Source organism: Ursus arctos, unplaced genomic scaffold (genome assembly GCF_023065955.2).
Source record: "Ursus arctos isolate Adak ecotype North America unplaced genomic scaffold, UrsArc2.0 scaffold_8, whole genome shotgun sequence".
In the NCBI taxonomy this organism is placed as follows: Eukaryota; Metazoa; Chordata; class Mammalia; order Carnivora; family Ursidae; genus Ursus; species Ursus arctos.
In genome coordinates this window covers 10,765,541-10,783,652 of record NW_026623100.1, presented here as the reverse complement: position 1 = coordinate 10,783,652, position 18,112 = coordinate 10,765,541, and the positions used below count along the sequence as shown (strand labels likewise).

At 37.0% G+C, this 18,112-nt stretch overlaps 1 protein-coding gene across 7 annotated transcripts in view; it reads right to left on the bottom strand.

Moving 5' to 3' along the window:
- MGAT4A (alpha-1,3-mannosyl-glycoprotein 4-beta-N-acetylglucosaminyltransferase A) overlaps window positions 1–18,112 on the bottom strand; it is a 119,271-nt gene that overhangs the window by 65,549 nt on the left and 35,610 nt on the right. For 5 of the 7 annotated variants that reach the window (XM_048222683.2, XM_026487519.4, XM_026487499.4 and 2 more), the window contains exons 3-4: window positions 7,368–7,535; window positions 5,054–5,194 (exon numbers count right to left, since the gene is read on the bottom strand). In XM_048222683.2, coding sequence (XP_048078640.1) covers window positions 5,054–5,194; window positions 7,368–7,535 — 309 coding nt within the window. The remainder of the gene's footprint in view (window positions 1–5,053; window positions 5,195–7,367; window positions 7,536–18,112) is intronic. The other 2 variants (XM_048222684.2, XM_048222682.2) reach the window with 1 other exon arrangement.

The window sequence follows — 18,112 nt, the reverse complement described above, 5'->3', positions numbered from 1 at the left end:
TTAAATTCTTTAGCCTACACCAAGGCACTCAAGGTCTCCAGAAGCATGAAAAATAAAAATACTAATTTCGGCTAAACCTGCAGACTTAAGAGTATCCAGGCTTGTGGTAATTCACAAAATTACCACAGAATAAGACAATTTTCCCTGCATTCTGGACCCAAGGTAAGACTGCCCTTCCTGGTCCATTTGTTCTTCTGGTCCAGAATGTACTTCTATGGCTTACGAGCTAGAAAATGTATTTATTCTAAGGAGGCAGAATTCAGAATAAATACATCAGCAACATGAACAACATGGCCCTGTCATCCTTTTAGGGAGGACCAAGGTGGGCCAAGGAATAGAGCCGAAAGATTGGACTAAGTATTTTTATTAACTGTCCGGTATTTTCTATTCAAGTACTAACTGTGCAGCATCTGTAATATATCTATTATGTACAATCTAAAATACAGTCATAAGATAGGACAGAGCTAGCAACTATTGTTATTTCAGTTTTCTTCAATTTTTCTGAGAAGTTTTCAAAATCTAGTACTTCCTTTAAAATCAAGAAAAATTTAGGAACAATCTAAATTTGGCATTTTCCATCTTCAATCACTAATGTACCTTCAGTTAGAACTAAATTACTTTTCTTTTAAAACATTCATTGTCAGTCAAATATTTTTAGCCTATCATGTTTCCTTAGGGTTTGATTTTAGTCATTTATTTCTCATTTCTTTCCTCGTATTCCATGAGAATGTATTTGTTACCTCTACCGACTAGCTTTACCTTCTCCATCTTCCTTGGCTTTATCTTTCTCTTTCCTGAAAATTAACTCTGGAAAACCTTCAAGCCTCAGTCCTAGGCCCTAACTATCCCCATATATTCAATCGGTTATTCACAAATGATGAGCCATAAAATTACATCTAACTCAGATCTGAGTCCACGATCTGAATATTCAACATACTATCCTCCACTATAACTCACAATTACCTCTTCATTTAACATATCTAGATTTAAGTTATGATCTTCCCACAAACCAATGCTGCAAAATATTTACTGCTGTTCCCTACCTCAGTGGAGAGCACCCACCATCCACTCAGATACATGACCCAGAAACCTAAGACTTAATCCTTGACCACATCCTCTGTTTCAGTCTACAAAAACAGTTCATTCATCACTATGTCCTCCCATATATGTCCCCATACATTCCAAACTCCTCTGTCCATCCTCTTCTTCCCATCTCTGCTATTATCACTGTTACCTAGTCCACACTTGTCCTTTCTCAAGGGGATCACTACAATAGTCTATTACTGGGGCCTTTCACATCTACTCTCCTGCACACAAATTCAACTATTCTTCCCATTGCAGCAAATGCGGTCTTTGCAAAATTTACATCTTATAAAGTCATCCTAAATAAGTCCTGCTTAAAACCCTTCAGTGGCTTCTTTCTGCTCTTAGGTAAAAGCCCAAATTCAAAGATGGTCTGCAAGGTCCTGCGTTGTCTGGCTCCAATACATCTTTAGTCTCATCTTACTTATTCCACGTTTCCCCTCACTCTACACTTCATCTACAGTGACCTTCTTTCATTTTCTAGAACATTCCACACTCCCCTCCATTACAGGGCTTTCATGATGCTGTTCTCATTTTCTAGAATACTTTTTTTCTCCCATATGGTAGCCGTGATTATGTACCTACCATGTCCATGTCCTGATTCCTGGAATTTGTGAATATATTACCTAACATGGCCAAAGGGATTTTGTGGATGTGATTAAGGATCTTGAGACTGGAAGGTTATCCTGGATTACCCAGGTGAGCCTAATGAACTCACAAGGGTCCTTATGAGAGGAAGGTAGGAGAGTCTGTGAGAGGAGGAGATGCAACGATGTAAGCAAGAGGTCAGAGTCACAGAGAGATCTGCAGATGAAGGAAGGGGTACTAATGAATGCAGCCAGCCTCAAGAAGCCAGAAAAGGTAAGAAGTGGACTATGCCCCAGAGCTTCAGAAGGAACACAGCCTAGTCAACACATCGATTTTAGGACTTCTGGCCACCAAAACTAGAAGAGAATAAACTTATGCTGTTTTAGGTCACTGGGTTTGTGGTAATTTTTACAGCAAAATTAAGCAATGAATACACCCACCTTCACCAGTAACTGCATAGTGCACTGATCTCGGGTCAAATGCATTTTTAAGGCTTCCCTGAAATTCTTAATTGAGGCAAATGCCCCTTTTATGTATTCTCAAGGCATCCTCTACATCACCAGTTAAGGTTGTAACATACAATTATTTACAAAATTGATTATTTGACTCATGCATTCTCCTTTACTAGATCGAAGTTCTACAACACTAGGAACCACATCTAGTTTTGTGCACCAAAGTACCCGGCAAAGTACCTGCCACATAGTAGGCACCCATGGATTTTTTTTCACTTCAGCACAAGAACAACCTGCTGTCCTCTACCAATCAGTAACGCCATTTTGGTAGGTAACCTGTGGAGGGTCTTTCTTCAGCCATCTTGCTCAGCACTACATGGGCCCTGAATCTGAAGAGCTCTGAGTTTCTTTCAAGAAATTTTCTTCTGTTATATATTCGGTTATTTCCTCTCTCCACTCCCTTCTCTCCTTCTGAAATTTCTAGTAGATCGGTATTAGAATTTTGGTCTACCCCAGTTCTTTGTGCCTTTTAGGCAGCATTCTAGAAAAACTACAAAGCTCAATCTTTCAGATTGCTGATCTGATCTTCAGCTGTGCCTCCTCCGCTTATTACTCCATCTGTATGGAAAGTTTAAATATAGTCAATGAAATCAGAACACAGAGAGATCCAATTGATCCTTTATGAACTAGCCTCTCACCCCTCTAAAATCTATTGATCATGTGTAATTTCTAAATCATATTCTCTTGCTCTGCCAATTCAATTGCCTTGAGTAGTAAGTATTCACAATGTGGATTTCCTTAAATATTTTGTAACCCTAGTTGTACAGTATGCCCTTTTACCCATCTGTAGTTGCTGGATCTATTTGTTGCAGCCTGCAAATTTCATGGAAAGATCTAGATATGGTGTGGGTAGGGTGGGCTGGCAATTTTTAGTTCTTCACAAAGGAATTCAAGCTCCTCTTTAGACAGTCAGGAGCTGCCTGGAACACATTCTCCCTCTTGAGTCTTAGGAAGACTTAATGGTCTGAGTGCTGCTCCTTATTTAATCAGCCTGACTACTGAAGAACAGAATTTTTAGCAAGAAGCAGTTTTTCTTTGATATAAAAAACAAAAGGGGCACCTGGGTGCTCAGTTGGTTAAGCATCTGCCTTCGGCTCAGGTCAGAATCCCAGGGTCCTAGGATCAAGCGAGCCCTGCATGGAGCATGCTGTTCAGCAGAGAGTATGCTTTTCCCTCTGCCCCTCCCCCTGCTCGTGCTCTCTCTCTCAATAAGTAAATAAAATCTTAAAATAATAACAACAACAAAACTCCAAAAGTTCTTAATATGAAGTCCCTAAAAAGATTTGCAGTTCCACAAAATCCCAGAAATTACATATGGAATTACTTTCTCTATGTGCCTTTTTCTAAGTAGAAAGTGTACAGCTTTCCTAGGATAGCCAAAGGGTTCTGTGACTCTAAAAATGTTAAGATCCACTGCTTAAGGATTTAGGAAGATGATTTTAATGTAAATCTGAGGGTTTTCTTGTTTTTTCCAAGTTGTCTGCTTTTTCTATCTCTCAAAATTAGTGCCAGATTAGTAACAATATTAACTAGTGTAAATCTGGTTGACCAAGATTTCATTATACTTGTGATTAAGTCATAAACAAATGGGATGGAATAAGTATCTTCAAAAAGTAAGAGAATGTCACAGTCACAAAACAATGAGCTACTATAGGAGAACCTTTTAGATGTTCTGAAGTTTTACATGACTTTAAAAATACCTGTATTTCTTTTCATTTGCTATTCTTACTAATGAAGACATCGTCTAAACCAACAACTGTACTAAATGACTGAGACATCTGACCCAAATAGTGATTATTAAAGGAAGAGATATGATATCAACTTCAGAAATAATTTATGATCAATGTTCTGAAGAAAATAATTTAGAGTACACCACACATCTAGTCTTTGTACATCCAGCACCTGCTGGATAAATATTTATTGAATCAATACGGAAATGGAAGAATGAGTTAGTCTGAATATGATATTTTAAGAATTATCACTTCCTTAGGAAGGCAGTGTGCAATTTTAAATGATTCATAAAGTAGAAAGATGGCAGAACTAAAAAAAGACAAATATAAAAGCTTATGCTAATAGATCAAATGAGAAAATGCAACACACACACACAAAAGTAAAATACCTAAGAATCGTGCTGAATCAAAAGCAGATTAAATCGGCTCTTCAAAAACATTATCACAAAGATGAATTTCATTATCTATCAAGCAATGGCTTTAACAAAAGACAAAAGACTTACTAGGAGAGCAAAATGATATTTTGCTATCTACATTTTAAAATCTCCAAAGAAAAGATTAACAAAGTCAACATCGAGGAATAAAAATCATGAAAGAACAGTAAGTAGAGCCCACAAGGAAAATTCAAGCTCTGGCAGTTCTAACAAGAGGGAAAAAATATGCAATAAACCATCTTTTCGCTATATTAGAGAAAAAAAAAAAAGCAACCCGAAGTATTTCTATTATTGCCTGAAAGGTTAAACGAAAGTGATTATATGTCTTCCAGCTCTCTAAGAAAAAGCAGGGGCAAACATCAGAAAACCTCTCTTGATGAGACTGTGAGAGCTACTACTGTTGAAAGAAGACACAAGAAAAAAAAGTCATTTCAAATTTTTTAAAACAGAAAAATTAAAAAGGTTTAAACATTTTTCTGCCCGGAGATGGGGCTTACACCAGATTTCTCATGACGCTTTCCAGCTCTAAACTCTGATCATGGAGAAAAATATCTAACCCCTTTGAACGTAAATGAGTTCTAAGTTATTATGCAGAGAGAGGGAGTTTTTCTTCTTTGACCTGCCAGGCTTCTGATGGTCAATGTTATACTCCAAGATCCAATTAACAGCAGCAGTACAACCACAGTAAGAAACAAAATAAACTTACCTCCTGTTCTTCCATTACCGATCTGCAGAGCAGGCTGAAGGCTTCTTTCATTTTGCAATAAATGAGGCAAATGATAATAAATACTTGGCACTTGAAGAGATTTTTTGCTTGTTAACTCCTTTAATAGCTTCAGGGTATTATCTAAAACAGAAAAGCATAATTAATGCATAGGACTGCCTTACTTAACACAAGTTGCTGATTTTACAAATACAGCAGTAAAAATTTGTGCCTTTTAGGGAGCATTCTCATATATTATGAGAACTAGAACTAAGGAATTTTCTTTCCTAATTTCATACTTTGGTGAATAAGATCTCCATTTAAAATGAAAAAGGACACTTGCTCAACCAAAGTCTCAGAGTCCCGATGTTGACAGCACTCCAAAGAAGCCACAGTACCGTGAAAAGGCAGAATGCTTTCATCACTTGCCTGAGTTCAGAACTCAGGCCCTGCAGGACACTCTCAACATGCCACCTGTTTATGAAAATGCAATAAGCATGTTCACCACCAATAACTTTCACTTTCCTTATGCTATTCTATTTTACTGAATTTTCACATGGAAGATTTTTTTTTCCAAAAAAAAATACAAGTACAATAATTTAAACAGCACAATTTGAGAATGCTCCGTAGAGATCCTAACTTCCAAATAATTTTTCCATTTTTCTTGGAAGAGTTAATGAATCCTTTAATATAATATGAAATAAAAAATCTAGTAGGCAATATTGTTTTAAAGTTCCAACTATATTATAATTTAATCTTTTAAATACAGAAGTTAGCAGTAAGGACCTAAAGCCTTGAAGATTTCATGCAAAACTCTATGAAAACTCCATTAAAAATGTGACAAGAAACAAAAATTCACAAAAGAAATGCAAATAACTGTTATATTAACATTTAATAAAATTAACATTTAATCTCATAAGAAACAATTGTAAATTACAAGACACCAATTTCAACCTATCAACTTAGCATAAGATTAAATAATAATATTAAATATTGGTGATAATGTGATATATGTTTCAGCTATTCAGAAGGGCATCGAAAAAACCTAAAACATGTCTGCATTATTAATCAGTAATTTCCCTTTTAGGAATTTCACTTTTATGCACTCAGTAAATATTCAGTGATGATCTATTTTGTCCCAGCCACTGTGTCATGGGTTTAGAAATGAACAGTCATCAAAACATAGATCCTTGTTTTTAAGGGAAGTCATAACTTAATGAAATAACGAAGGGCTACCAGAAATGTGACCAATTTATACACAAAGACATTCATCGCAGTGTTATAAATTGGGGAGAAAAAACGACACAGGAAAATCCTATTTGCCTAGTAGTAGAAAAACATTTAACACATTATGGTATATGGTTAACTAACATACAGCCATTGAAAATGGCATTTCCGAAGAATATTCCATGACGCGGTAAAATGCTAATAGCCTTATTCCAAAAGTAAAAATGAGGCTCTAACACACAATCACAATTTGGAAGAAACACATAAATGGAAAAAAGACTAGAAGGAAACACAAAATGTTAAATCATTTGGCAGCAGGCTTATGAGTGATTTTTTATTACCTACACCATTCCATAATTTTAAATGTTACCGTGCCATGACATACATTTCACAATCAGGAGGGCAAGCACAGAGCATGAAAATTTAAAAACAAGGTCAGGTAGTGAATCTAAGACAAGAGGAATGAATGACAAAGGATGGGAAAAGATGCTGCTAAATGAAAAAGTGTATTAATCTTGAAAGATTACATAAATTTTGAGGCGATTACATACATATGTCAATTTAATTATTAGACTAAGAAAAGCACAAAACAGAGAGAGAATAACTGGCATTCGTCTTACTCTAACCACAAGTTCTTAGAGAAGGAACAGATCAGATACCCCCGAAAGTACACACTGTAATAAAACCAATTTTTTTTTATAAGTCAGAGATAAGAGTACTAATTGCTTCAAATAGCTCAAAGGTTCTCCAGAGTCTGAGGTCCATACAAGTCACAACATAAAAACACAAAATTAAATTTTAATCTCATTTGGAATATGTTTTTTAAAGATCTGGCTTTTTGCTATTGTCAGTGAAATTTATACAACTGAAATCTAAATCAATATTACATTACTCTCTTAAAATCAAATTTGGCAATTAATAAAAATTGTTTTATAATTTACCATTATAGGAAAGTTTTGTGTGATGTTTCTCTCTGATAACAGTAGTAAATGCTGGTTGATAAGCTACCTCATACAACTCTCAAATAAATTATTTCACATAACCCTTTGAAAATATATTTTTATAGTATAACTAAAAATATCATTTGTACCTGAAAATTTATTTAATGCATCCTTACTTCCATTTGTTTCTGCTCCTACACGCTTGAACTGTTGTACAATGGCATTTAGTTCAGAAGAGCGTTGTGAGATTCTATGTTCAGCTATTCGAAGACGTTCTTTCAAGGCAAGAAACTCTCGTTGATAAGCAATCAGTTTTTCTAGAAGCAAAACCAAAAGTTTTTAGTATCTTAAAAAAAAACATATAACTGTAAGATCAGAAATTTTAAAGTCAAATTTCCCAGAAAGAGATATTCATTTATGTATTGATAGAGAACTGAAAATAAAAAAGAGCCCTAACCAGTTATATATAACAAAGCCTCCATAATGTAATGTTTGTTTGTTTTAGCGTTAGAAAGCAGGTTTTTTTTCCTGAGACTTTCTTTAAATTTTTTAAAATTTAAATTCGACTTAGTAAACATATAGTGTATTATTAGTTTCAGGGGTAGAATTTAGTGATTCATTAGGTGCATATAACACCCAGTACTCATTCCATCAAGTGCTCCCATCCCCCACCCACTGCCCCTCCAGCAACCCTCAGTTTGTTCCCTATAGTTCAGAGTCTCTCATGGTTTGTCTCCCTCTCTGTTTTTGTCTTATTTTTCCTTCCCTTCCCCTGTGTTCATCTGTTGCTCCTAACATCTGTAAGAATGCAAGCACTTTCTACTTAGCACTTACAAAATGTAAAGATAGGGAGAAAAGGACAAAAGTTTTTAAAATTAACACTTCAAGCATAATACTAACATCATTTCTCAAAAGGTTCAAACAACTTGTTTGTATTAAGAAGATGGAGAGATGAAGTATTGAAACTGATGATAATATATCGAATAATAAAATGATTATTGCCTCTTTTATAGCATAATCATTTATTTCCATAGGGTGTTTCCACTGTACTTCCTATTCTGCAAACATTTCCCTAGGCCAGACTTTGGCCAAATTCCTGATTCCTAAACACTCTATCAGACAGATGTAAAATAAACTGGGATGACCCCAGTTAAAAGTCATCCATTTTAATTTGAGAGAATCACAGGTCAGGAAAACCTCAGTCTGGGAAATAAAAGAGGATTTTATGAGGATAAATGTAGGCATTTGAAACAACAGTATCAGACAGCTCAGAAAGACAAAGTGCACAGTGAGAAGAGGCCTAAGGACAGAACCTGACATCAAAATCTAAGAGATGGTGAAAGAAAAAGCATTCATTAATCTCGATCAGCAATGCTGAAAGATAGCTGAGGCTCTGGGAGTAATATGAGCAATTTCCACAACCTCATTAAACTAAGAGAAACCCGAACAATGGTTTTCAACTTCTGTATCAAGCTAGATAATCCAGGGCTACTATTTTGACATCTCAACAAAACACACTTTAGAAAGACCACTTTTTATTTAATATCATTATCTCTGCTTTATTCAAGGATAGACACAATAAGAAACAGACTTACAAAAAATAAATCGGCATGTTTCATAAAGTTAGTCTTAAAAACAGGCAATGATGTTGTTCCTTGTCCCTTACACAAAAGCCCACAGAGTAAACACCTCTTCAAAATTTTGTGGCAGGGGAAAAAAAAAGTCTGTCCTGCTCAACCATCATTCTTCCTTATATTGAACAATGACAGCCACGTAAGCAGCTGTATTCCCCCTTAACCTGCTGGCTTTAGGAGGGAAGGAAGGAAAAAGCAGGCTGTGATTAGGTCGGGCAGATAGGGAGCTTCGAGGCACCATCAAGGTCCTAACGACTGACCTGGGTAGGGGTCCAATAAAATTCGTTATTATACATTCATAGTTTAGGCACTTATCCATATGCATAAATGCGTTAAATAAAAGAAATGTCAAAAAGATACTATTCACAAACACAAAAGTATAAACAATTATACTCTAACAAAAACTGTAACATTGATAACAAGAGATACCCAAGATTCATGCAATGAAAACTACAAACCCCTTACGGACACCTCTACCAAAAGAGTAAATGAAGTCATCTCAATCCTTAGTGAGAAGGCTCAAACTTGTAAAAAGGATAAATTCTACCCTAAGTTAAATAATAAATTCAATTCAATACCTTTCAAAAGAATAATGAAACTCTTTTGGAATATGACCTTTTATATGTGATTCTAAAATTCACCTAGAGGAGAGAATGTGTTTAAAGAGGGAGAAAAAAAAAAAACAAACAATAAGGGGGAATTTGCTCTGAGATCAGAACACACTAGAAGGTTATAGAAATTAAAGCATTGTGGACTGCCAGGTCCAGAGAGTGCAGACAAGAGCCGGTGACACCAAGCAGGCTGTGTCCAAAATCAGCACAGGTCAACGGTCCCTTCAGTTCCTCCCTCCTCACGTGAGCAAGTTAAAATCCTCTCCTGAACACTCACGCAGTGCTGAGGGTGTGGTTTCTTGACATCACCCACCCAAAAGAGAATTAAAACTCTCTGGAGAATAAGTTTAAGACGAACCTAAAACAATCTGGTGTACAGTAAGAAAACACTATTTAAAAACAAAAAACACCACAGGACTTGTCAAAAGGGCACAGCAAGGGACCTGAGGGGCTCGTCACCAGATTGGGGGCAATTTAAGTACGAAACAAATCTCGATAGTAACAGATGAGGGAGATGGGTTTCTTAGAGCAGAATGCCAACCACTAAATGTAGAAGGAATGATGAATGTTGGAAAAATCACCATTCTGCAACCATCACAGCAATGACTGATTCAGGCAAGAACTGAAAATGGACGCTAAGACTGGCGGGGGGAAGCGTGCTGAGCAACGGGATAGATGTGCCACCTCAGAGCGTCTCCCTACAAAGTGCTCGTGCATTTACACAGGGCAAAACATGCTGGTTTTACCAGGAGAAACGTGGCAGACATCTTCCTTAAGCGATCAAAGTTTACCTCAGCAGCCAGAAAACGGACGTGAGGTGCCTCCTGACGCCAGGCGCGGAGGACACGCCTCGTTCGCGCGGTATTCCTGCCAAAAATGCATAATCTGAGTCTAATCTCGAGGAAACATCAGACGCATCCAAACTGAGAGACAAGGTACAAAACAAAAAGCTGGTACTATAAAAAAATGTCAAGGTCATCGAAGACAAAGGCTTGTGAGGAACTGCTGCAGATGAAGGGACTAAAGGAGATGAGACAACTCAAGGCAAGTGCAGTCCTGGCTGAATCCTGGACCAGAAAAACTACACGCTACAAAGAACATTACTGGAAAAGAATAGCAGAATACGGGCTATAGACTAGATATTATACCAATGTTAAATTCCCTAAATTGGATACTCATAGCAGAGTTCCTTGTTCCTAGGAAATCGACATTAAATTAGTTAGGGGTAAAAAGGCGTGATTTCTGTAATTTATACCCAAATATTCCTAAAAACAAATGAATTATCTACATATAGAAAGATGATAGAGGCAAAATAGTCACAATAGAGGAAATGTATAGAAAAGTCATTTTGCACTGCCCTGGTAACAGTTCTTGTTTGAAACTTTAAAAAAAAAACAAACAAGTTTTTAAAAAGTAAGCTGGAGGACTGGACGGCATACAGGTTAGGGCTTTTCACAGCGCTTGACTGGGAACACAGGATATGGACCTGAGCGCAGTCTCTGTCCCTTTACACATTTTCTTGGTACTTTATGAAACCACCTTCCCAGAGGCCAGCTTCACCAAGCAGGGAGAGTAACCAGTACCAGCAGAGAAATGCCCCCATCCCTAATTCCAAAACACTGCCCTGCTTTGAGGTGACCTGGCCACGCTTCTGGAAAGATCCCTTGGGCCCATGAAGTGCTGGATCAAGTCCTAAGTATTTTCTTTCAGCCCAGATGCTAGTGCTGTTGTTAGCCCAAAGCCCACAGCTATGAAACGGCCCCAAATGGGTCATTTCCCATCTCTCACATCCATCCTTGGTTTCTATATTAAAAGGATTCTCTCCATGATATCAGAGCAAGTCCATACTTCACACCATGTCAATGACAGAGTATGTGTGGTAAAGCCCTCGGCAAGATCTGCTAGGAATACCACAGAACGCTGTTGGCTCCTCTCAACAGAAAGGAGTGACATATAATCTCCCCACAGCTCTCCTACGAGTGCAGTACATCCTCCGTCATCTACCCAAACACAGGCTCACTAGTGACTTCTAGAATTTTCTCTACCTCTATTTCCCATAGTATTACACTGCTCCCTTGAGGAGAGTGATGTATCATCCCAGGAGTTCAGTTCAAACTTCAGAATAGACCAAAAAAAATCCCTTCAAATTAATGATCACATGTTTGACAATTCTCTGTTCTCAACATTAGTAACACAATTCTTATTTTTGCTTTTCTTTAATCATTCCCTTCAGTTTCTATTGGGGGATTGGCAGGAAACCTTGTGGGAACGCTTATACTATCATCTTACTGGGAAGTGCCTAGTTTTATTTGTTTTGTTTTTATTGTAAAAGTTAATATAACTTTTGTTAATTGCAGAAAATCATATATCCAGATGAAACAATGAAAGTACAAATCATGTTGCGTGAATCTAAGACTCTGAAACAAAATTTCCAAAGAGACCACTTTAATTCCTTCAAAGCAAATAATCAAGCCAGTTTTCCTGGGAAAAGTATACCTTTAGGGTCTCAAACACTTATTAGGTTGAACCATATGAAACTGCTGATATTTGATCATTTTTGACAAAAATGTCAATTTCACATGGTTAAATAATTTAAAAATCACAGCTTTGGACTCAACAATTTAAAAATGTGTGAACAATATAGATGAAAAATTAACACAAACAAAAGGTACTAAAAACAAATACCCAATACATAATATATAAAAACAGAACAAAAAACTTCATTTTTCAAACAATAGTACCTCTTTATTATCAAGATGTAGGGGATACTACTGAATTCTATGAGCTAACATTAAAAACTGGCTTTTTATATTAAAATTAAAATTACCAAAAGTTAAACCATTTTTAAATTTCTTAATTTTAAAATACATTAAACAATAAAATTCTAGCACTGGGAAGAATGTTGATAAGTACTGTGGTCCATCCCTCTATCCTTTAGTACTACAATGAATTATTTCAAACAGATAAATATTTATTTATGAGGAACTCCCTTAGAAATATATTCCACAATTTGACAAGCTTTACTTTTCAGAAGTCATTGCCTTTGAAAAACACTTCCCCTCACATTCATCATTCTTAGACAAACATTTTTTTAAAAAAGAAAGCCCAGATGAAATTATGGGCAGTTTCCCATTTAAAAATCTTTTTTTTTATTTTAATGTTTTTTTATTATATTATGTTAGTCACCATACAGTACATCCCTGGTTTCTGATGTAAAGTTCGAGGATTCATTAGTTGCGTATAACACCCAGTGCACCATGCAATACGTGCCCTCCTTACTACCCATCACCAGCCTATCCCATTCTCCCACCCCCTCCCCTCTGAAGCCCTCAGTTTGTTTCTCATAGTCCATAGTCTCTCATGCTTCATTCCCCCTTCTGATTACCCCCCTTTCTTTATCCCTTTCTTCCCCTACCGATCTTCCTAGTTCTTACGTTCCATAGATGAGAGAAACCCTATGATAATGTCTTTCTCTGCTTGACTTATTTTGCTTGGCATTATCTCCTCCAGTGCCATCCATGTTGCAGCAAATGTTGAGAACTCGTTCTTTTTGATAGCTGAGTAATATTCTATTGTATATATGGACCACAACTTCTTAATCCAGTCATCTGTTGAAGGGCATCTCAGTTCCTTCCACGATTTAGCTATTGTGGACAATGTTGCTATGAACATTGGGGTGCATATGGCCCTTCTCTTCACTACATCTGTATCTTTGGGGTAAATACCCAGTAGTGCAATGGCTGGGTCATAGGGTAGCTCAATTTTATTAGCCATCAGGGAAATTCAAATCAAAACCACACTAAGATACCATTTAAAAATCTCTTAAAAAATAAAAGAACTGAATTCAGAAAGGGTTTAGAAGAACTAGTGTAGAAAAGCCAAAAGACAACGGAGCAGGAGTCCAAATGACATAGGTCGAACAGAATTTGAACAGACAATTCTAATTAGAATGGATATAGCTAAAAGTTACAAACAAGACAAGGTATCTCATTCTCTAACATTCCCATGCATAAGAACCACCTGGAAGAAATTGTTAAAACACAAAATTCTGGACCCCACCTCCAGAGATTTTGATTCAGGTCTGACACGGTGCTTAAGAATTTTAAACAAGCGGGGCATCTGGGTGGCTCGGTTGGTTAAGTATCCGACTCTTGACTTCGGCTCAGGTAATGATCTCAGGGTTGTGATAGGAGCCCTACGTCGGGCGCCATGCTGGGCAAGGAGCCTGCATAAGACTCTCTTTCTCCCTCTGCCCCACCTCTCTTTAAAAAAAAAAAAAAAAAAGACTTCAAACAAGCTCCAAGGTGATGCTGAGACACCCATGAGCAGCACTGAGGTAACAATACTGTCCCCAAAGTAGGTCTAGACTCAAGCAGCCTGGAAATTTGTGTAGTTCTGCTCTACTATCTACTAGCTGCTTCTCCTCTCTCTGGCTTACATGTTAAGGGATCGGTGGACAGAAGGGGGTCATTAAAATGTTCAGGACATAATCCTCAAGATTACACTTGGGGCACAGAGGGGTTTCAAAATAGCCAGTCGACACCTACTTCCAAGGTCCTCTTAAGAATTATGTAGAATTACCAAATCATCCCCTGTTTCTGGAGTATTCCACTCAGGATCCACCATATAAGCATGGATTCTAAACTCAAAAGGGAAAATGGAGCTCATAGATATACAGAATCATATACTTTATTTAAATTAAAACAATGAGTAAAATTCCTTTGTTCCCCTACATAATGTTTTCACTATGCTTACAAAACAGAATCCTAACTAGTGAATGAATACCAGATAAGCTATGGTTGAGAAGTTTTCTGGAATAAAATCACTTTTTGTGAATTGTCCCCTAAGTAATATAATCATTAACAATGTCATTCAAAACAGACTTCCAGGTAGAGGTTTATTAAGAGTTAAAATCTATCCACTGAAGCACAATCCCTTAAGATAATCAAATAGTGCTGCATATACTTGCAACAAACTCCTAGAAATATTTTCTTAATCTAAATAGCTGCAAATCATTTTCCTCAATTTCTTGGAGGACAGGGCAATCTCTTTTCAGCAATTATCCTTACGTCCCAAATTCCATTATCATAGTGAAATGAGACGAAAAAACAGTAAATTGCATAACTTAGGATAATGCTTACTACAGTATACTTAGCCGTATGTTTATAACCATTCTTTACTTTCAAAATATATCAACAATAATTTTATTAAACCTGATTTTTAAAAACTCAACAAGCTATAAGGAGCTTGGAGTAAAAATTATCAGACAGTTACGAACTCTTTTCCTTGAGTACTTAAACTTACTAGCAGACGTTTTCCAAAGAAGTGCTTTGTTCCCAAAGGAAAAATTGTATTCTAAAAGATACAATGGTATGTATTTTCCCTCGAAGAATCACTCCAGACAGAGCATTACATTCTACATCAGAATCATCTTTATTTAAAAAGCAGAATACTGACCATTAGCCAGTCCTACGCTATGGACGCTACCCTACCAACAAACACCATGCCCTCTTTCCGTATCTCCCTGGCTAGATCTGGTTATTCCTATTATGATCTATTTCATGCTTTCTTCTTCCCTCGCTCTTTACTTTCCTCTTGTTTCTTATTTTCCACCTTTCTCTCCTAATACTCTTCTGCAAAACCCTTCCCAAATTCTTGTGTTTCTTTCTGGACTTCTCATTTTCATCCACAAACTTCACATCTCTCACCTCTTTCTTTTTTCATATTACCCTCATTCCCCCCATCCACCCTGCAATATCCCCACCTTCTCTACTGTGTTTGTTTTAAATTACTGAGGACTTTTTTCTCCGATGGACATAAGTGGTCCACTTGCCTGGAGACACTAATTTTGTTGTCTTTTGTCTCACTTGAGAATTTAGGGTTCTTCCTTCTTGGAACCGCAATGGCTAAATAAATAAATAAGGAAAACATTTCATAATTACTCGATAAATCAGAAAATGAATGTGGAGAGACAGGGAATATCACTCTAAACTCCAATAATATTGGTGAAATTGATTATAGAAGTGAAATCTCAGACTAAGACTCTTCGGATGACAATATCATGGATGAATTTTATCAAGTTCAAGAGCAAGACTGCCAGTTACAGATCAAAACAGAGATCCCCCTAGACTTCCCACTAAGTATAGTAAAAACCCTGGACATTACATATCACAAATACAAAGAAGACTCAAAGGTAGAAGAAGCCAGATAGAGGGGACAGTGAAACCCAAGGAACAACACAGCAGCGAGTTCTCCGAGTCTCTTCTTTTTACTTCATATATTCCATATATTACTGGAGAAATCAGCATCCTGGAAACACCACAGGAGCACACAAAAACACCCCAAGAAAAACTTGCTCTCTCCAGACAAAGGACTAAGGATGGAGCAACCTAGCAACAGAGAAAACTTTTAGACAATAACTACTATATTTCTGACCAAAAACCATGAAAATAACCATGGTCCCATCTCCACCCCACTGGCAAAAGCCAATCATGGAGTCTAGACCTCTACCCCTGTGTGTACACACACACACACACACACACACACACACACACACACACCAGGGTGATATCAGAAAAGACTGTGTGCAGGGTATCTGGGTGGTACAGTCAGCTGAGCGTCCAACTCTTGGTTTCAGCTCAGGTCATGATCTTGGGCTCATGAAATCAAGCCCAGCAGGCTCCATGCTCAGCATAGAGTCTATTTCAGATTCTCTCTCCCTCTGCCCCTCATGCTCTCTTTTTCTCTAAAATAAATAAATAGATCTTAAAAAAAAAAAAAAAAAGGAAAAGGAAAAGACTGTGTGAAGAGTGAGGACTTACATTACCTTTCAGCAGTAATGTGCCCCCTGCAATGCATTATCAGTAGAGGCCACATGGAAAGCAGTAACACGGTACTTCCCCCTCTGCCAGCCAAAGCTGGTGCCATCAGAGGACTAATAGGGAATCAATCTCCTACCCGTGCACAACAGTAATGAGGAGCCCCTTCCCACTGGGTATCTCCACCTTCCCTCCAAATCTAAAAATGGTGTCAGAAATGATCAGTTAAAGAGCACCTGGGTGGCTCAGTCGGTTAAGTATCTGACTTTAGTTCAGGTCATGATCTCGGAGTCCTAGGATCGAGCCCCACATCAGGCTCCCCATTCAGTGGGGAGTCTGCTTGTCTCTCTCCTTCTCCCTCTGCCCCTCTCCCTGATCATGTTCTGTCTCTCTCTCAAATAAAATCGAAAGAGAAAGAAAGAAAGAAAGAAAGAAAGAAAGAAAGAAAGAAAGAAAGAAAGAAAGAGAAAAGGCCAGCTAAGACAGACAAGTTAAACAAGACCCAGAGTCTCATAACATAATAGCCAAAATGCCCTGGCCTGGATAGCTGAAAAATCACCCATCATACTAAGAATCAGGAAAATCTCAACCTGAAAGAGAAAAGACAATCAGTACATGCCAATACCAAGATGACACAGATGCTGGAATTATCTGATAAAGATTTTAAAGCGATCATTGTAAAAATGTTTCAACAGGCAAATTTTAAAAAAATGAAGAAAAAGAAAGAAACCCTATGCAAAGAAATAGAAGACAGAGTTATAGAAACAAATGAAAATTTTAAAACAGAAAATACCGTAACTGAAATTTAAAAAATTTAATGTATGGACTGAAGAGCAGAATGAAGAAGAAAGAAGAAAGTGTCAGTGAATCTTGAGAAAGACAACCAAAATTGCCCAATCTGAACAACAAAGAGAAAACAGGCCAGAAAAAAAATTTTTAACAGTCTCAGGGACGTTTGAAACTATAACAAAAGATCTAAGATCTAACATTCCTGTCAACAGCGTCCCAGAAGGAAAAAATCAAAGAGAATGGGATGGGAAAAATATTAGAAAAAATAACTGCTAGAATTTCCCAAATTTGGCAAAAGATGTCAACACACATAAAGATGTCAGAAGCTGAGAAAATAACAAAAAAGATAAGCTCAAAGAAACCTATATCAAGAAATACCATGAATGAACTTCAGAAAACTAGAGACAAAGAAAAAATCTTGACAGCAGCCAGAGACATGACACATTATCTACTGGAAAAAAAAAATAATAATTTGAATAACTGCAGATTTCTCCTCAGAAATCATGGCAGCCAGAAAGAAGTGGCATGACATTTTTCAAGTACAGAAAAAAGAAAAAAAAAATTCCGCATCTGGCAAAACCCTCAAATCAAGACATTCTCAGACAAAGGAAAACCAGTGGAAATGTTCATCAGCAAACGCACCCTAAAAAAATGGCTAAAGGAAGTTCTTGAAATGGAAAGGATAAAAGAAGTAATCTTGGAACATCAGGAAGGAAGAAAGAACCAGAAGAGCAAAAACAGGGTAAACACAACAGACATAGCTGCTCTTTTCAAGGTTGCCAAATCACGTTTGGTGGTTAAAGCAAAAAGTATAACATTGTCTATGTACGTTCTCGATGTAGAGAACATATTTTAAAACAATTATAAACTGTGGAGGGTAAAGGGGCTTTAAAGGCAGTAAGTTTCTACATTTCACTCAAACTGATAAAATGCCAATAGCAGCAGATCGCAATAAGTTATATACGCATAACACCTAGAGCAACCACTAAAATATCTATACAAAGGGATACACTCAAAACACTACAGATAAATAATAATGCAA